Source organism: Crassostrea angulata, chromosome 1, assembly GCF_025612915.1.
Source record: "Crassostrea angulata isolate pt1a10 chromosome 1, ASM2561291v2, whole genome shotgun sequence".
Classification (NCBI taxonomy): domain Eukaryota; kingdom Metazoa; phylum Mollusca; class Bivalvia; order Ostreida; family Ostreidae; genus Magallana; species Magallana angulata.
In genome coordinates this window covers 24,598,170-24,612,763 of record NC_069111.1, presented here as the reverse complement: position 1 = coordinate 24,612,763, position 14,594 = coordinate 24,598,170, and the positions used below count along the sequence as shown (strand labels likewise).

Sequence of the window (14,594 nt, the reverse complement as noted above, 5' to 3'; positions counted from 1 at the left end):
GACGAAATCGGGTCAGTTGGCAAGTATGCAATTCTCAGATGAGGTTTTTGTTTGTTCCAGGCTGTAGAGCTGCCCTCTGAATTCATCCATCTGTACATCTCAAACTGTATCTCAACCTGTGAAACCATCCGTGACAGATATTTACAGAATCGCCTTGTTCGCTTAGTGTGCGTCTTTCTGCAGTCTCTGATCAGAAACAAAATAATTGATGTTAAGGTAAGGTGTTATGTTGTTCCTCTTTTTTCAATGTAGAAAATAATTATTTTTCTGGGTTAACAATGAAAATATCAATTTGAAGAACAATTACATTATGCAGGAACAAACTATAGTGTCAGGTTTGAGGACAGGTGTCATATAATATTTCAAAACTGCGAAATATTGAACCCGGGTTCAAAATATAGCTGCGATATATTGAACCCCGGGTTCAAAATATTATGGCAGCGATATTTTGAAACCCCTTCGAATTTTCATTGCTCTTGGAGAGGGGTTCAAAATATTATGGCCGCGATATATTGAACCCCCTACTGTTTCCAAATCTCCTTGGAGAGGGGTTTCATAATAATATGGCCGCGATATTTTGAACCCCCCTCTATTTTTTATTGCTCTTGGAGAGGGGGTTCAAAATATTATGGCTGTGATATATTGAACCCCCTACTGTTTCCAATTCCCTTTGGAGAGGGGGTTCAAAATATTATAGCCGCGATATTTTGAACCCCCCTCTATTTTTTATCACTATTGGAGAGGGGGTTCAAAATATTATGTCCGCGATATATTGAACCCCCTACTGTTTCCAATTCCCTTTGTAGAGGGGGTACAAAATATGGCAGCGATATTTTGTACCCCCCTCTATTTTTTATTGCTATTGGAGAGGGGGTTCAAAATATTATGGCTGCGATATATTGAACCCCCTACGGTTTCCAATTCCCTTTGGAGAGGGGGTTCAAAATATTATGGCTGCGATATTTTGAAACCCCCTCTATTTTTTATTGCTTTTGGAGAGGGGGTTCAAAATATTATGGCTCACTATTTTATTTAGGGGGGGGGGGGGTTCAATATATCGCAGCAATATTTTGAACCCGGGTTCAATATATTGCAGATTTCAAAATATTATATGACAACGGTATATATGTTAAGGGCCAAAAATCAACCCCTAAAAATGAACATCATTTAACTGTAATTATTTGCTTCCTTTTTACTGATATACATGTGAAGTTTTTAGATGGGGTCTATTGGTTTACTGTCAGCTGAAGTCTCAAACCGGAAGGCACGCGTAGAACACATGAATTGAGTCTACTCGTAAGAAAATACTACCAAACTTCATGTGCAAGCCGAAGTTAAAATCGGGACGGGTTATACACAGGTGTTACAAATTAAATAGGTGTTTCATTGGCTTCCAGTCTACTTGCGGTATGACTGCTTTTCGTCTCTAAAGGGATTTTGTACAAAAAAAATAAAAACAACTCTGAATTTGCCTTCTCGTTTGTTGGCTCTTTAGTTGATTAAACTTAATTTAAATTTTAAACAATGCATTGTAAGCAAAATCTATAATAGATTATACATTTTGGAAGACTTATACATCATATAATATATTATACAATCTTATCGATTGAAGAACCAAGTTAAATGTTAAAGTTCATGTTTTCCGGCTTAGTTAGAAACCTGTAAGTTTCTTGTCACTTTCAGCCACTGTAGATTTCAACCAATTGATAAACGGAGTGTGTAGATATCAGTCTGGCTGTTTCTATAGAGCTATGAATTATCTACGAGTTTCTGTAAGAAATAGAGGGAATATTACGTGGTAGATGTAAATATATTAAAATAAATTAATTTTGAATGATTATTGTTATTAAACTGATTTTAATTGAATTATAAAGATAACATAACTTCTGATGTCAAACTGCCAGTGAGTGCAAATAAATAAATAGGTGAAAAATATATCTTAAAACATCAACTCTTCTTAAAAATAACATAACAATTTAATGTACCTAAAACACTTTAAAAATGGCAATTATGGGGTCAAAATTTTACTCATATCATATATAGTCCTTTATACATACAATTTTTAGACGGGGTCACGTGACCCCGTCTATTGGTTTACTCACTTTACTGTCAGCTGAAGTCTCAAACCGGAAGGCATGCGTAGAACACAATTGAGTCTACGCGTAAGAAAATAGTGCAGAAAGTTTTCATGCATTTCAGTAAATATGTAGGTATTATAAAAATACGCATTAAATATGTTTAAGTCCTCTGTGTATAAACACAATTTTATTTAGAAATTAAACAAATAGTTTCATAGATCAAAATATTCTTGCTCTGGTTCAAATGTGGAATGAGTTACGTAACTGAATGCACAGCGCCGTTGACAATTAAGTTTTTGTACGAGCTCATTAATCAATAGAAGAGGTTGATGGTGGAATCGAAATTAAAGTTCCCAAACGCAATGTGCCATTTTTGAAAAGTTGAATTTTATTTTGACAATCTTTCACCTTAATACTACCAAGATTCATGCGCAAGCCAAGTTTAAAATCGGGACGGGTTATACACAGATGTTTTACAAATTAAATAGGTGTTTCATTGGCTTCCAGTCTACTTGTGGTATGACTGCTGTTCATCTCTAAAGGGATTTTGTACAAAGAAAATAAAAACAACTCTGAATTTGCCTTTTCGTTCGTTGGCGCTTTAGTTGATTAAACTGAATTTAAATTTCAAACAATGCATTAGAAGCAAATCTATAATAGAATATACATTTTGGAGACTAATACGTCATATAATATGTACAATCTTATCAATTGAAGATCCAAGTTAAATGTTAATGTTCATGTTTTCCAGCATGGGGTGAATTACATTGTAAAATAATGCATTACGTTGGCATTACTTTATGAATTAGTGCATTAAATTACCATTACCATTACTAAATTTTCTTGAAGTAATGCATTACATTACCATTACATGAGTAAAGTAATGCATTACCATTATTTTTTGAAAAGTGAATAAGTTAAAAAAAAAAGTAATTTAAAAACTAAATAAAGAGTTTTTGTAAATATTTCATAAATAAAACATGCATAAAATATTTACAGGTTCATGTTCACTATCAGGTTCAAATTTAATGACTTATACAAGATGGATGTTGCACTTGTAGTTCTCAAATAAGGTTGGTCCCGTGACATTTACACGCTAATGGCGGAGTTGACAATCTCTGTTATTTATGTCTCTGATTTTCGGAGTATGATTTTCATGATATTGCTATTGGTCTTCGTCCGTCGTCGTGCGTTAACAATTTTACATTTTTAACTTCTTCTTGAAAACTATCAGGCCAATCGTTACTATGGCCCTGGGGTGCCACAGGCGGGGCCAAATATGCAAAAAAAGCCAAATTTTCAAAAATCTTCTCTACTCCCATGCATGTGAGGAAAAAACTGGTTGCATGGTTATAATGTCCATGAGGCCCTCTACCAATATTGTGAAATTTATGGCCCCTGGGTCAGGGGTTCTGGCTCTAGGGTGGGGCCAATATGGCCATATAGTAAAAATATATTAAATCTTAGAAAATCTTCTTCTCTACTACTATATATATATATTTTTTAAACTAAATGCATGATTATGATGTCCATGAAGCCCTCTACCTTAATTGTGAAATTCATGACCCCTGGGTCAGGGGTTCAGGCTCTAAGGTTGGGCCAATATGACCATATAGTAAAAATGTATTAAATCTTAGAAAATCTTCTTCTCTACTGTTATATATATTTGTTAAAAACTAAATGCATGGTTATGATGTCCATGAAGCCCTCAACGTAAATTATGAAATTTATGACCCCTCGGTCAGGGGTTCAGGCTCTAGGGTGGGGCCAATATGGCCATATAGTAAAAATGTATTAAATCTTAGAAAATCTTCTTCTCTACTCTCATATATATTTGTTAAACACTAAAGACATGATTATAATGTCCATGAGGCCCTCTACCAATGTTGTGAAATTTATGGCCCCTGGGTCAGGGGTTCAGGCTCTAGGGTGGGGCCAATATGGCCAAATAGTAAAAATGTATTAAATCTTAGAAAATCTTCTTTTTTGTTAAAAACTAAATGCATGGTCGTGATGTCCATGAGGCCCTCTACCAAAATTGTGAAATTCATGACCCCTTTGTTAGGTGTTCAGGCTGTAGGGTGGGGCCAATATGGCCAAATAGTAAAAATGTATTAAATCTTAGAAAATCTTCTTTTTTGTTAAAAACTGAATGCATGGTCGTGATGTCCATGAGGCCCTCTACCAAAATTGTGAAATTCATGACCCCTTTGTTAGGTGTTCAGGCTGTAGGGTGGGGCCAATATGGCCATATAGTAATAATGTTTTAAATCTTAAAAAATCTTCTCGATCTACTCCCACACATGTGGGCAAAAAACTGAATACATGGTTATGATATCCACAATCTCCTTTACCTAAATTGTGAAATTCATGGCCCCTGGGTCAGGGGTTCAGGACATGAGGGGGGGGGGGGGGCAATATAGTGTTAATTAATTAATTGTTAATTAATGTATATAATGTTTAAAAATCTTCTCTATTCTCACACATCTGCCAGTGTATAAAAAAAAATGACTAATAATTATGTTTACCAAGAAGTCCTCTACTGAAATTTTAATTTTCATGTCCCCTTGGGTTTGGGTTTTGACTCTAGGGCAGGGCTAAAATGGATGTATAGATGTTAATGCATATAACTTTAAAAAATTATCTTCTTTACTCCCACACACCTGAAAGGAAAACTGAATCCATGATTTTGTAGACCAGATTTATAGGTTTCACAGTTCTTTTTTAATTAAATGTGGTCGTCATTACAAATTTATAATTTTTCTACTCCAGTATGAAACCTAATTAATAAGATGCATATATGAGACTCCATGACAAGTTTGTGTATTGGATACTGTAAACGTGGAAATTTTGACGATGTGTTAATTTTGACTATGTTGGCGATTTTTATTTTCTCGTCAAAATTTCCACTCGCCAAACTTCACATCATATATAGAGCGTATTAATACCAGAATTTTTTATCGGCATTATCCCGTTAGGACTTGATCAAAGTTAATGATTCATTTATGTAAATAGCTATAAAAACACGAAATTAGTATTTAAAAAACCCAGAAAATCTAAACAAGCATGTTTTAAATGCAATTATCACTCAATCGTCACAACATTCTATAATAACTTCGTGCGTAATTATCATGCCGTGTTTGACCTACTTTATTACCTCAGGCAATATCGTATAGTGAATAAAAACAAAATACAAAGAACAATTTTATTCCATCAAATCTGTACAAACTTTGTTTCAATCAAAGTTAACTTTTATTAATACCGAGTTCGCAAGAAAGATAACTCTAACCCTGGCATTATAAGAATTCAAAAATAGATAAATCTTACTCTTATTCAAAAATTCGTCAAAATTAAAACTCGCCAATTGTCTCTTACTGAAAAATCGTCAAATTTTGAACTCGTCAATATAACCACGTTTACAGTATATGCTACTCAGGTGACCGTTAAGGCCAATTGGCCTCTTGTTAATGAAAGGAACGGTTGTATCGTAATTCGTGTAGGTGATGTACGAGTTTACACAAAAAAAGTAGTAAGTGGCGAACAGATTTATTTTTACCAATTAATTTTGCATGAATCGCAAATGAAGAAAATCGTGTCAGATAAGTCGGTCTTAAAAATCAAAATGGCGACCGTGACAAATCTTTTTATTGTCAAAGTTCTTGGAATCTTACTGTAAAAAAAAATTTCTTACGTTAGGTGCTTGTGTTTGTTATCGGTATACAAATGTTCCCCTTGTTTGTTAATTCAGCAGTTTTAGATTTTTTGGGGTTTTCATAAAACTTTTATTACGGATACCGTCCGTCTTGTGGATTTTCCCTTGGATCACAAAATTGAATAAATCAAATGATTAAAATTATCTACTTTGATATAGTTGTGTGATTGTAGTAAGTTTTAAAAAATTTCCTTGGGGTCTTATTTTACATAGTATACGGTTGTGTCAATTTTCTACAATTATGAAGGCCGGGATTGAGTAAAATTTAGACAAAGTATCAGACAATTGCAAAAAAGCCGAATTAACATAGATTGTAGCAACTAATTCAAACTCATAAATTTTGGAAGCATATTCGAGGAAATCCAAGACAATTACAAATTCAAACTTTCAAGACCCCGTCTTTCAATACTCTCAGTACTTTGATTTAGTTTGACAAATTCATATGTTAGTAGCTGCAGGTCTGTAGCTCCCGGTCTGAAAAAAATTTGATGGATGACCTGGGAGCGACAGTTCTTTACGGGGAAAAGAGTCACAAAGTTATGGGGCACAAAAACTTGCACAAGTTTTGGACTGATTAACCTTTGAAATTGTGTGCTAGTAATTCAAAGGCTCAGTTTGAGAGTTTTTGTCCATTCAAGTTTTTTCAGATAGGGAGCTACAGACTTGCAGCTAATTAATGTCAATTAATAGTTAGTAGCTGGTTACTAGCCTGCCTGACTGATAGAATATTTGTTTAGATTATTCATGCGACTGTGGTTTTATCAATGCAATAAGACATGGGCAAGCAAACACACTTATAATGAACTGACGCTTACAGGAAAGTCATTTTCATTCCCCATGACTTTATTACATGTTGTAAACTTAATGGATTTAACGAAGCAAAATCACCCTTTGTTGTTGAGTTGATCCACAAAATTAAATATTCATTGCAGTGTAATATCTAATAACTTATTGTAGCAATGTGATTATTGGCTACAAATTACTTTTTATAAACCACGAAGATTACTCAAGTTTCCTGGAAAGTTCCATTAGGATATGAGAATTGTATTGTTTTTTTCTTTGCTGTAGGATATCTTCATAGAAGTGCAAGCCTTTTGTATAGAATTCAGTCGGATTCGAGAAGCTGCTGGTTTATTTAGACTGTTAAAATCACTGGACAGTGCAGATCCACAAAATACACCGACAGCAGCCACCAGATAGCAGGCAAAGCGATGGTTGACTTACCAGTAAATGTACGAAAAATTGATTGTAGGAAATGGACAGAGAATACATGTGCTTGGCTGTGGAATATGTGCTGCATCGTTCAATATACAGTTCCCCATTGTGGGGGATATCCTCAGTGCAGACAACATGTGACATCAGAATCAGGTCCATGCATTGTGACAAGGAAGAGATACTAAAAACCTCCTAACATGTGTACGATGACTGTGTAACACTTTGTGTGCAATTAATGAATACAGATTAATAAACAAAAATCCTCTTCAGAGTTCTTTTTGAATTAATAAAAAAAAAAAGTGTTTTTCTGGATACCTTTTTATGCTGAATGAACGTCTTTTAAACCTCCCGAGCTCTTTAAAAGTAACAAGTATTTAAACAGATGTGAATCTAGGATATCTTAGGACAGAGTATAAGATTTATGGCCCCAAAACCAGACTTTAATATAGAGAGGATGATATAAATTGCAAAAAAACATTGAAAATTGGGTGGATGCCTTTAAAAATTTTGTTCTCAAGAACGACCAGAAATGCCAAAAATAATTTTAAAAATTATATTACAATTAATTGAAACCTCTTGATGTATACATGTATTAATTTTTACAGGGTTTGTGTCATTTACAGTGTACCGGTACTTTGAAATGTAATTAAATACTTTCAATTACATTTGATTTTTTCAATTGCAATTTGTTATATTTCAATTACTTTGATGAATGTAATTAATTACATTTCAATTACTTTAGTTTTATTATCTGAGCTGTAAGCTCATCAAGTGAGCTTTTCTAATCACATTCTGTCTGTCGTCCGTCTGTCTGTCCGTCCGTCTGTAAACTTTTTACATTTTCGACTTTTTCTCCAGAACCACTGGGCAAGTTTCAACCTAGCTGCAGGACTGTAGCCCCCGGTCTGAAAAAATTCGGATGGACGACCTGGGAGCTACAGTGCCTCCCATAGTAAATAACTGCAATTTACTGCGCACTAAAAAAGCACTAGTTTTGGACCGATTAATCTCATTTACGATCATATTCTTTACAAATATTTGATCCCAAAAAATTCCTTAGACATTTTTCTACAGATATCGTCACTTCACTTGCCTCTGATATTCTTTTAAACACCATTAGCAGCCCTGTAAATTACAGTGGTGCAAGTTTGTTTACATTTAAAAATGGCGACTCTCGATCTCGACGTTAATTAACATACTTCATTTTCCGAGGTCGGTTATCATTTTTAAGAGAAAGTCTGAGGCAAGTAAAGAGACGATATAAGTAGTAAATTGGCTGAAGAAATTAATGGTACTAATTATTTTTACAGAATTTGTGTGAGAATAAAGTTAATAAGTCCAAAACTAGCGCAATTTTTTGTGCGCCGTAAATTGCAGATTTTTCCTATGGTAGGCACTGTAGCTCCCAGGTCGTCCATCCGAATTTTTTCAGACCGGGAGCTACAGTCCTGCAGCTAGTTTCAACCAAACTTGGCACAAAGCATCCTTAGGTGAAGGGAATTCAAGTTTGTTAAAATGAAGGGCCACACCGTCTTTCAAAGGGAGATAATTAAGAATTATCAACAATTTGTTGGTATGTTTAAAAAATCTTCTTCTCAAAAACAATTTGGCCAGAAAAACTGTAACTTGTGTGGAAGCATCCTCAGATAGTGTAGATTTTAGTTTGTTTAAATTGTGATCCCCGGGGGTACGGTGGGGCCACAATTGTTGGTCGAATTTTTACATAGGAATATTTAGAGAAAAATATTTAAAAATCGACTTTGTTCAAATCATGATCATTGGGGGTACAATGGGGCCACAATTGGGGTCAAGTTTTTACATAAAAAATATAGAGAAAAATATTTAAAAATCGTCTAAGGAACAAATCGGCCAGAAACGCTGTAGCTTGTGTGGAAGCAATAAATCCTCAGGTAGTGTAGATTGAAGTTTGTTCAAACCATGATCCCTGGGGGTACAATGGGGCCACAATGGGAGGGGGGTCAAGTTTTTACATAGGAATATTTAGAGAAAATTTTTAAAAATCTTCTCAAGAACCAATTGGCCAGAAAAGATGTAATTTGTTTGAAAGCATCCTCATGTAGTGTAGATTCCAGTTGTTTAAATCATAATCCCCAGGGTACAGTGGTGCTACAATGGGGGAGGGGGCAGATTTTATATAAGAATAAATGTATATAGAAAAAACGCTTTAAAAATGTTCTTCTCTAGAACCAATTGGCCAGAAAAAGCTGTATTCTGCAATTGTGTGGAAGCACCCTCAGGTTGTGTAGATTCTAGTTTGTTAAAGTCATGATCCCTGGGGTAGGGTGGGCCCACCAATTGGGGGGGGGGGGGCAAATTTTTACATAAGAATGTTTAGAGAAATATCTTCTTTTTGGACATTAATTAAGCAGAAAAGCTGTTGCTTGAATGGAAGCATCTTCAGGTAGTGTAATATACTGTAAATACATTATATTTGGCGTGTACAATATTTGGCAGATATTAGTTTTTGAACAAGTTGGCGTGGATTTGTACTAGGGCATTCCTAAAGTGACTATTACTATACATATGTACATGGCATTTAGCGATGTTCTTAATTTAGCAGAAGCCGTATTCCACCAAAAGCGCTAAATAGAATACACAGCCAAATGTAGTACGTTTATAATATATAGAGAAACGTCTTTGAAAATAAAATAAATCAAAGTACTGATAGGCGGAAGCATGATTGCAAGTTGTCAATGTCATAGTGTTATTATAACTATTTTCTTTTTAAGAATTAGTTTGATAAGATAAAACACTATTCTAATATGTCAATTAAGGTATATACATGTAGTAAATGTGGAAATATTCTGTTACTGCACCAGATTAGTCTGGATCATGCCTTAAATAAAGATTCAATGAGAAGAGCAATTTAAACATCAAAACATTTGTTTTATGAAGTACATAAAAAGTCACATTCGTATAACAGTTGATACTTATATGCAAGCTGAAATTACAGGAATACATTTTCATTTATTATGCCGATTTATTAAAAATGTCCATTTTGATATCAAAATGATGAAAGATTATTATAGAATTAGAAACTGAACTTCTGAAACTGTAGTATTTTATTCTTTACAATAATGTTTCACAAAAATGCAGAAGATACATTTGTACATCACTTGATTACAGTATTTTACAGAAACAAGTAGTATGTGTGTCACTTTGCTTACCTGAGAAGCAATAGCCATTGAGAAATCAGCTTCATAGAATAATTCACAAAATATCTGGACAATGTGTTGTAAAAAAGGTATTCAATAAAGATATGTTGATGTTTTCGTAATATATTCTCCAGTTTAACAGTAACAGGATGATTTCAAAGTCATTTCATATGTGGAGAATTGCAGACCTCTAATTGATCCTCAGATTGCAGTTCATATATTTTGTTGACAAATGTTTAAAACTTAGAAAGAATGTATTTACTTACTGTAACATATTTTACAAAGATCAAACATATATGCAAATGTTGAGAGTTACAATACAATGTAAAAGCCCAGTAAGTTATGGATAACTATATATTGATATTCAATAATGTACAAATTATGTGTCCTTTACAATTGCTCCATGTTGTACTGTCAAATCACAGGTCTCTAGTATTGAAGACATTTGAACTTTTTAGTTTTTATTTTAATACTAATCTTCAAGAGAACTTCCACCATTACAGAACATAGACTTTCAAAGAATCCCTTTATGCCTGCATGCCGTAATGGTGTTTTTGGAAAGCGTGTTATCCTGGAGTGTGCCATTTGTGGTAACAACAATTTCAATTCACTAGTGTTGTCTTGCATCCATTATACCAATGAAAACTGTCTTTTTCAGCAGGATATTAAAATGTGTTGATGAAAAATGAATAATGGATATGTTATCAAGCAATATTTCATTACAATATACTTGACCCCCAATAAAGAAAACATGGATTTAAAAAAAAAATTAATCTATAAAATATTTTGAATTTATATGTGTTTTACCTTAAATAATTTATTTTCAAAAGTATACATGTATTTTGCAAATAAAGGATGAGATATATAAGAAGATCACACAATATGAATTATCAATAATTGTAAGGTTATTTTGGTATATTAAATACAAGTAATGGAAAATATAGTGATTGAACTGTAAATGAAAGTTTAATTTTTTTTTCTCCAAAATTCTTCAGTTTTTAATTGCATTTAGTATAAGAATATTTACTATATTATTAAAGATATGACAACAAGATATATGTGAGTTAATGCTCACTAGTGATACCCCTGCTCTGATGTGTATACAAAAAAGCATAGTTAACATTACATGTAATGGGAAGTTGACATCAAATATTTTGAAAAATCAATCCTACCGAATGGCATACCTTAACAAAGACTGAGTTAAAATTTCAAGCATCTGCGATTGTTGCTGAGATATCTTTGACAAAATTTGTGTTATAGACAAACAGACACACAACGGTAAAACAATATACCCCCTCTCCTTCCGAGCATGGGTATAATTAGTTCATTCTTAAACAAGAAAACCACGGGGAATATCATATTTAAATTTAGTTGTATTTACTAACCTTGAAAATGGCATTAAGGCCATTAAGATGAGGATTCCAGCATATTTCAGATGCCCTGCTTCCATTTAGAAGTTGCAAACGTGCAATGTTTGTCCCTCTTTAAAAGTGCTGAACTGAGAAGCCAACACCGCATTTTTATAGCAACCGTCTTTTTCTTTGTTTTGCTTGAATTTAGCTGTGCACCCAAATTTAGCAACTCTCCCCTTCACCAGAGATGAAGAATGATGTTGAGCTCTCATTGTCTCCTCTTGTCAGTTAATGTTAATCAGTTTCTTGACATTCATCTGAAAGAACATATACATATAGAACAAATAGATATATGTTAGGTTATTATCTATAATCATTGTCAGGTATATAATTGAGTCTTTTTGGAATTGCAATTAATCATGAACGTGGTAGATCAAAGATATACTGGTATATAGTCCAAGTTCTCATGAATTGGAAATTTTAAAATTTAAAAACAAAAAATGCAGTCATCAAAATTATCATATAATAATGATGTAGAGAAATTTCCATAGGAAATTTTAGTCACTTTCATTATAGAGTAATGATAAGGTAATTCTGAGATATAAGTAAATACAGTGGGTAAAAGGATAAATCATATTAATTATTTTTAAATGTTCAATGAAATATCTTTGCAATTAATAGCCTATCTGGAATATTCATTATATCAACCAATGAATTGTATCTTGTATGATACTTAAAAGCTATATTTGAGATATTTTTAGAGAAAATTCATTTGCATTATTCATGAGTCATTTCTAAACCAAGCTGAATATTGTAATTTTTTGTAATCAAAATGAATAAACCCAATATCATACAGTGCTGTTCGTAACAAATTATAAAATCACCATATGAACATATAGATCTGCAAAGATGTCACAAAATATTAAAGGTTTAAAAAACGAAATGTTATCTTCCTATATATGCGATTCCATTGTGCTAAATTTTAATCTTTAAAGATATCCTGTAGGCCTCGCCTTGTATAGTATTCATAACAAAAGACCGACATTTCAGAATTATCGATGAATGCCTAACACAAACAATATAAATTCTTTCATAAAATGTATTTTCTTATCTGAGATTTCTCTGATTCTAACCCCCGCTTTTATATTGTGACATGTCTCCTCCGCACGTCACAATATACAAGCGGGGATTAGAGTCAGAGGAATTTCGGATTAAGAATGTACCAGCTCCTCGATCAAGATTATTGTAACACAAGTAATAGCTTTCCAAAAAGCTTGCCTGACTAAACAAAATTATTCAATGGAAGCATGCATGTATCAGTTAGGCTATCTTATTAGAAATGAATTTTAATTTTCGCTGCTGATCATAAATTTATAAACGGAACGTGCAAATTTAAGACGAAATGTCAGTCTTTTCTTCGATCTAGAACATGTACATATATATCACTTGAAATTCATTTATTCTATTAAATCAATTTTTTTAGGAATGTACACATATCATATAAGTGCATGTAAGTTTGAAAGCGGGAGAGTAAATGGTCGGTTTTTAAAAAAAAATTGTATTGTTATATTAAGATGCAAAATCAACTGAAAGGCATTTTTAAAAATTTCCAACCATATGAAATATGAAAGGGTATAAAACACGTATTGTTTTTTAATGTGTGTGGGCAGCTTCATCAAAATCATCTTGACAAGCAATTAAAAGGGTGAATTCTCAAATTCATGAAAAAAACCTAACTATAACTTCAATTCAATTAGAATTCTTTATTTGCAGTTTCATTTATTGCATACTACTACAAAAGTGGAGAGGGGGGGGGGCAAATCCATAATATTTCCATTTATCATATAAAGTTAAGAAAAGTGCCAGCTGCCAAAAAAGTGGGGAGGGGGAAGCAGCCCCCCTCACCCAACCCCCGATGCTACTTGCCTGTGATGTAAACACATGGTGTACTCTGGGGTATTCGCATGATCCCAACGGAATCGTCAACTAATCGGTGCGCAAAAACTATGAATGAGAAATTATGGCGCGAAATCCTGCTATTACCGTTCACGCGACGAATGAACTCATCCATTGGCAGAGATCCATGAGGAGGGGGTCAGATGAATTTTTTGACATTTGTTTTGTAAAAGCTACATAATTGTATATTATACTTTGGATCGGATGTTTTGAAAGAAATCGAACGAATTAAGAAACACACAATTAGTAATTGTTAAATGTAGTAATGTACATTTAGTAAGACACACGAGTAATGATCCCTTTTCAAGATTAATTAAATCGCCCAACTGAACGAAAATCGGGTCACACCCCGCTTCGGCGATTTAGTTCCTCCAGTAAACATTCCAGCTGTATAGATATATATTTGTTTTAATCCAAACTGATGACTCTCTTGTAATAATGATAATCCAACACCAATTATTGCTTACATTGTACCGTAATTTTGACAATATGTTACAACTTGTTGCGATGACCCCCTCCCCCTTTTTCACCATTCAAATAAAGTGGAATGCTGATCTATTTTTAAATCAGGATTACACACGTGCACTGCATGGTGAACGTCCCTTTTACTTAAAAACTCTTTCTCGCTGTTGTCATTACATGCCATATAACATTTTCATCAATTGTGAATGTAAATGCTGACATCTTAAACATGCATCGGTTAATCTTTTTTTGTGAAATATCATGATATTGCTTGTCCCATTGTCTGCACTGTTTCGGAGAATGCAACTTTTAAACCTTAGATATGCCTGACGTCATGACGTCAGGCAATGAAAAACTAAAATGATGAGGCAGACGTTTATACAATGAGAAATAACACATTAATTACCTAACTTACCTTACGTATGTCGAAGATGGACAGTCACCAGTTGTTCTCAACGTGGGTTTGGTGACAATAATTTTACACTGCATAACGTAATGTAGTATTGTCTGAGATTACTACGCGAAACGTTGGTATGTTTACAAATAATTTATAGGCATTGTATCATTCTAATAATCTTTTTAAATAGATTTATACACACCCTTGTTTTTTTTTGAAAAATCATTCATTTCCTGTTTCCCTATC

The 14,594-nt window shown here is 33.5% G+C and overlaps 1 protein-coding gene and 1 long non-coding RNA gene across 4 annotated transcripts in view; one reads left to right on the top strand and one right to left on the bottom strand.

The window, feature by feature from the left end:
- The window catches only part of LOC128156170 (CCR4-NOT transcription complex subunit 11-like), a 104,336-nt gene extending 97,062 nt beyond the window's left edge, over positions 1-7,274 (top strand). For all 3 annotated transcript variants that reach the window (XM_052818217.1, XM_052818209.1, XM_052818226.1), the window contains 2 exons: positions 61-216; positions 6,859-7,274. In XM_052818217.1, coding sequence (XP_052674177.1) covers positions 61-216; positions 6,859-6,990 — 288 coding nt within the window. In that variant the 3' untranslated portion in view covers positions 6,991-7,274. The remainder of the gene's footprint in view (positions 1-60; positions 217-6,858) is intronic.
- A 2,806-nt stretch (positions 7,275-10,080) lies between these two features.
- LOC128156248 (uncharacterized) lies at positions 10,081-14,457 on the bottom strand. The gene is made up of 3 exons (XR_008239694.1): positions 14,367-14,457; positions 11,567-11,850; positions 10,081-10,830 (listed from the first exon to the last, which is right to left on the bottom strand). It is a non-coding gene; the product is annotated as an uncharacterized LOC128156248 (long non-coding RNA).
- Between the last annotated feature and the right edge of the window lie 137 nt (positions 14,458-14,594).